The 6,123-nt window shown below is 53.8% G+C and overlaps 1 protein-coding gene across 1 annotated transcript in view; it reads right to left on the bottom strand.

Moving 5' to 3' along the window:
• The window catches only part of Tp73 (tumor protein p73), a 59,731-nt gene that overhangs the window by 1,311 nt on the left and 52,297 nt on the right, over window positions 1-6,123 (bottom strand). The window contains exons 7-13 of the mRNA XM_028757835.1: window positions 5,117-5,226; window positions 4,767-4,909; window positions 4,337-4,425; window positions 2,816-2,943; window positions 2,114-2,262; window positions 1,250-1,388; window positions 520-613 (exon numbers count right to left, since the gene is read on the bottom strand). Of these exons, the coding sequence (XP_028613668.1) occupies window positions 520-613; window positions 1,250-1,388; window positions 2,114-2,262; window positions 2,816-2,943; window positions 4,337-4,425; window positions 4,767-4,909; window positions 5,117-5,226 (852 nt within the window). The remainder of the gene's footprint in view (window positions 1-519; window positions 614-1,249; window positions 1,389-2,113; window positions 2,263-2,815; window positions 2,944-4,336; window positions 4,426-4,766; window positions 4,910-5,116; window positions 5,227-6,123) is intronic.

Genomic DNA, 6,123 nt, shown 5'->3' with positions numbered 1-6,123 from the left:
GCACCCGGGGCCCTGGGGTGGGAGGGGCTGAGCTGATGCACCCTGGGGCTATGTGTCATGGATAAATCAAGGCAGACTGTGTGACTAGGCTGTAACAGGATACCAGGGCTTTCCAGAAGCTTTCTATCCCACATTCAACCCAGAATGTTCTGTGCCACATGTGTAGGTTGGGCATGGGGCCCCATTTATTCTTTCTAGACCTGTTTCCCCATCTGGCTTCTACACTTCTTACTCATTGGGTCCTGAAAACAGCTCAGCCTAAGAAATCAAAAAAATCAAAGGTAGCCCGTCTGGGCCACCAGGAGGCTCTAACAAGGGAGAAAGCTCTTTAGGTCACTGCTGGGGACCAGGACATGTGTCTATCCAGCCTTCTTCACGTTGCTTGATGCTACTGACTTCAGAACAGAATCTGACTGCTTGTGGGAAAGTCTCTGGGAGTTCCCCCACTAGTCACCCTAAATGGTGCACTGTGCCTCAGGACAGGCCCTCCATCCCTATGGGGAGAGCCAGGGCATTTACCTCGATGGTGAGGTTCTGCAGGTGGTAAAGGCTCTGCAGCCCTTGGGAAGTGAAGCACTCGATGCAGTTTGGACACCCCAGTCCTGTCAAAAAACTGCAGAGAGAGTTTGAGAACATAACATCAACTAGCTGTGTATTTGGGCCTCACAGGAGTGGCCCTGTGAGGAGGGAACTGTCTGTTACAATGGGCAATCCTGCTGGTCCCTCCCTCGGGGCAGGCGTGACCAGTCAGCAAGGTTGCTGACACAGTCCTGGCTCAAATGCCTTCCTTCCTTCCTTCCTTCCTTCCTTCCTTCCTTCCTTCCTTCCTTCCTTTCTTTTTTTTTTATTTTGTCATTTATTTTATTGGTTCCTACTTGTATGTGTATTTACTTTTATTTTTTTACAATCCAGTTGTTGTCCCTCTCCTGGTCCGCCCTCCCACAGTTCCTCATCCCATTCCTCTCCCCCTTGTCTCCAAGAGGATGTCCCCATGCCCCCAACCCCCTACTCCTGGCATATAACTCTCAAGTACCTTTCTTTCCAAGGTTCTTTCTCAGTACCTGCTGACGAGCCCTGATAGAACACGACCATCCTAGCCTGCTCTCCCTCATACCAGCCAAGCAATTAAAACACAGGGTCAGTCAGAGCCGCATGCAAGGCTGCCCCCTCCAGCAGGAACCGCACAGTTAATGGGAGGCGTGGGGCGCGGGGTGAAGCACAAGCCCAGGTCCAGCCGCATCCCACGCACCTGATGAGGCTGGGGTCTGCATGATAGGGGGGCGGCGGGGTGCAGTGGGATCCTGAAACCATGGTCTGGGAGCTGTGGCCTCCATTTATCTCGCCGTTGGCTGGCATGCTGTGGCTGTGACTGTTCAGCATCCCGGAGCCTGGGCAAAAGAACGGGTCCAGGAACCTGAAAACAAGCCCCTGAGAGCAAGCCCTGCACACAGTGGGGGGTGTCCCAGGCTGTGGTCGAGCCTGGCAGTGTGATACAGCATTGTAAGGGCTGTCTGAGGGGCTGTCTGAGCCCCTAGGAACAACCCTTTCCCCCAAGCGGACAGTGGCTGTGTGTGGGTCACGGAGTTTAGGTGATCCAGGGATTAGCAGCTGGCATATCGGTGTTACCAGGCTCCAGGGCCCTTTAAGCAAGACACACCTGGGGTTGTTGCTCAGTGTCAGGAGTGTGTTTGTCTGTATCCATTTAAAGACCTTTCAGATGTGACCCACACTCCACTCTGCCCAGCTCCCTACAGCTGCCCCTCAATGAGGTCTCATGTCCTGTAACCCTTGAGATGAGGCGATTTGATATTGCCATTTTGCTGATGGAGAAACAGGCTAACTGAAGCTAAAGATCTTCTTCAAGACCCCGTGGCTATCAAGACAGGACAGGCATGAGTTCTTAACTCTGCCACCTTTGCAACCCCCAGGCACAGAACCCCTGGGATTGGAAAGAACGTCCCCATAGCTATTGCCCTCCTGCAGGCTGGAGCTGCAGGGAGAGGAGGCCATCAAAGGTCTCCTTCAGTCCTGTTTGTGATTTCCGTAAATCCACCCAAGCCCTCCCTTGGGTCTCTATGGCCCACACGAGGCTTCCACTGCCCCAGAGACTCACCCATGGGCCCCAGGTTGGGCCCAGCTGCTGAGCTGTGCGGGGGAGGCTGTCCTACCAGCTGGTTGACAGAGGGCAGTTTGTTGACACCACCGTGTACCTTGTTCATTGGGGAGAGCACGGGCCCATAGGAGGGAGGCTGCAGGTGACTCCTGCTTGGAAAGCAACAGTGAGCATTCACAAGAGGTGAAAGCAACTCCTCCCCAACGTGGCACCTCTGTGGACACCCAGGATGCCGGTCGATGAAGACCCTGCCTCTCTGAGAGTTATGAAGAAAGCTAACAGGCACCTCTGTGGATACCCCAGGATGCGGGCTGATGAACACCCTGCCACTCAGAGAGTTATGAAGAAAGCTAACAGGCACCTCTGTGGACACCCCAGGATGCGAGCTGACGAAGACCTTGCCTCTCAGAGAGTTATGAAGAAAGCTAACACATCACCAGCTTCAGCAAATCCAGCCCCTCCAGCTCCTTCCCCCATCAACATTTCCAAGGCCCGTAAGTGGGAGACAGAGGTGTGCTGAACATGGGGACCCAGGATCCCAGGGCAGGCTAAGTCCCAGAAGGCTTCCTGGAGGAGAAGGTGCCAGCTGAGCTGTGTCAGTCCTACAGTCCAGTCTAGGGGACTATACCTCTTGTGCTCCTGGCCTTCTCCTGCTGGGTCAGCATAGCCCCACTTCCCCATACAGAAGTGGGGTTCACTCACGGCCTCTGCAGGAGCTGCTGCTGCTGCTGCTGTCGGTAGGAGTCGACCAAAGGCTGGGGTACAAGTTCCATCAGCTCCAGACTCTCCTTGACCTTCATCAAAATCTCAAAGTTCTCCCGGCCTCGCACCTGGGCACAGAGAGACAGAATCTCTGCTCGAGTGTCCGGGAGACTCCACTGGCTCCAAACGCCTGGCGGGACAGAGATGACTGAAGCCTCAGGAGGACCCCAGGCTGTGGCAAAGTGTTAATCTGCTCTTGGAGTTCCCCAGTACTCCAATGCTCAGGGTACCCTGGCTTTCCTCTTCCCAGAGGCAGGTCTAGGAAGTAGGTCCCTAGGGGTTCAGAGACCACGCCCATTCTTCCCTGCTAAGAGGCTCAACAGCTTTAGGTCTTAAAGGAGGGCTCACACTCAAGGAAATAGAAAGCATTCCTTCAGAGTGCACCGTGATCTTACCACTGGGATTGGTACCACAGACACAACGAATCATGGAGGCTATGTATACCCTATAGGATCATGGATTTAAACATAGGCTATGCCCTATAGGACCATGGAAACATGGGTTATACCCTATAAGACTATGGATTCCTACTGAAACTTCACCCTGGGGGGGTCTCCATTATAAAGGACGCCCTTGGGTCTCCTCGATACACAGCTAACCAGGCCAGCATGTCCACACTCAGTGAGTTCAGGGTCTAACTCTGAACAGAGCCTCCTTTGAACCCCACCTTCTTCAGGGCCACAGTCTCAATCCTCGGGTGACAGTATGCCACCCTTGCTCATCTCTTGTGATATCTGGACTTCCCCAGCCTGGGATCTTGGGTGATGGGAACACACAGGCCTATCCTCCCAGCCCACTCACATGCATGTAGAACATCATATGTCTACTCACATGCATGTAGAACACCATGTGTCCACTCACGTGCATGTAGAACACCATGAGCCCACTCACATGTCTGTAGAACACCATGCACCCACTCACATGCATGTAGAACATCACGCACCCACTCACATATGTGTACAACACCATATGCCCACTCACATGCATGTAGAACATCATGTGTCCACTCACATATGTGTACAACACCATGTGCCCACTCACATGCATGTAGAACATCATGAGCACACTCACATGCATGTAGAACATCATGTGCCCACTCATATGCATGTAGAACATCATGTGCCCACTCATATGCATGTAGAACATCATGTGTCCACTCACATGCATGTAGAACACCATGAGCCCACTCACATGTCTGTAGAACATCATGTGCCCACTCACATGCATGTAGAACATCATGCGCTCACTCACATGCGTGTAGAACATCATGCGCTCACTCACATGTGTGTAGAACATCATGTGCTCACTCACATGCGTGTAGAACATCATGCGCTCACTCACATGCATGTAGAACATCATGCACTCACTCACATGCGTGTAGAACATCATGCGCTCACTCACATGCGTGTAGAACATCATGCGCTCACTCACATGCGTGTAGAACATCATGCACTCACTCACATGCATGTAGAACGTGTCCTCGTCCCCATGACGTCTCTTTTTCACGTTGGTACCCAGGGCAGGGATGGCAGGGGGGCTCTGCTTGAATGCTGGAGGGCAGATCAGAAAAGACACATGAGCCAGAGAGCGAGGGCTGAGATGCCCAGGTGAACACCTGCCATGGGTGTGGTGTGAGCACAGGACACACCTAGGCCGGAAGGAGCTGGACCAGGCAAACACATGCTCCTAGCTTCAAAGCATAGACAAGTGAGGTGCCTTGGGTCACACTCGCCCTGTCTAGCAGGAGAGGCTTCCCGGCCTTGGACATTCAGACCCCTGGATCCATCCCCTGGATGAGGGTGTGCTTGGCACCCTCGGAGCAGGTAATCCTCACATCCAGTTGCATCCAACTCCACCTGCCACCCACGCCCTGTCCCAGCGCCCAACTCACCACGTTTGCTGGCAGCTCCATTCTTAGTGGTACTTTCATTCAGAGCCTGCTGCTCCCGGTAATGGTCTTCATCAGCTTTGCGGTCACGGCCGGGGCAGGCGCAGATGCGACCCTCGAAAGACCGCCGGCCCAGTACCTGTCCACTGTCGGGTGGGCACGGGGTGACTGTGAACTCAAGGGACCGCTCTTGACCCTGCCCACCTCCCGAAGACCCCTTGGGACTGGCTTTGAAGCTGAATGCCCGCCGAGGAGAGCAAGCCCTCTCTACGTCTGTGACATGCCCTTCCCCAACAGTGCTGGTCCAAGTCCCACCCGGCCCCACCTCTACCCTCCTTCCACGGCAGACTCACTCCCGGGTCTCCAGGGTGATGATGACGAGTATGGGTCTCCGATTCATGCCCCCGACGCAGCTGCTGTTACACATGAAGTTGTACAGGATGGTGGTGAATTCTGTTCCCACCTGTCCTCGGGGGAGGCAGGGAAAGGGCTTAGCATCTGCATGCAGGGCTTACCTTCTACAGAACGACTTGTAGCTGCCGCCTCTGGCCCTGATTCTGGGTAGGCATAGGGACCCTGCAGTATCCCTATACGGATATCTACCCATCTATCCACCCAACCACCCTGTCTTTGCACTCATCCATTCATCTCTCTGCATATCCACCTACCGTTCACCAAGCCGTCTACCCATCCATCCATCTGCTTACACACCTGTCTACACATCCACGTATCCTCCTACCCCACTCACTTGCCTGTCAACCTCTCACCCATTTACACACTCTTCCACACGCCTAATCACTCACCTATCCATATACCCACTTACACACCTGCTCACCACCAGTGGTGCCTGACTAACATCCACCCACTCACCCATTCGGTCATCTACACTCATTTGAGATTGCCTGCCCACCCACCGATCCATCTGTGCCTTCATAGCACTGAGCTGGCTCTGGAGTCAGAGAGCCCAGTCTTGGTTTCAGCTCTTTGGGGAAGTCCAGAATCTGTGGTGTGCTTGCCACGGTCATCTCCCATAACCCAGGCAAAGGTCAAATGTCGGGGCTGTATGTGAGTGGGTGTGCGTGGGCCTTTGTGGCATGTGTGTGCTGAGTACTGTGGACTCATCTGGGCAGAGGAACGAAAGGGACTCCAACCCCAGAATGGAGTTTCAAAGGTCTTGCTAGATCAGAGTACAAACGCCATAAACCCCAGCCTTTCCCAGAACTTACACCTGCCAGCCACTAGAGGGCAAGAGAATCCTACTTTGTCTGGAAGCCTGTGCTCATGAGGCTTCCTCTGAGGAGAGAGAGGATGCTCCTGTGTGTGTGTGTGTCTGTGTGTGTCTGTGTGTGTGTGTGTGTGT

Source organism: Grammomys surdaster, unplaced genomic scaffold, assembly GCF_004785775.1.
Source record: "Grammomys surdaster isolate TR1022 unplaced genomic scaffold, NIH_TR_1.0 126185, whole genome shotgun sequence".
NCBI classification, from domain to species: Eukaryota; Metazoa; Chordata; class Mammalia; order Rodentia; family Muridae; genus Grammomys; species Grammomys surdaster.
Note: the sequence above shows the minus strand (reverse complement) of the source record. Positions and strands in the feature narration are given on the sequence as shown.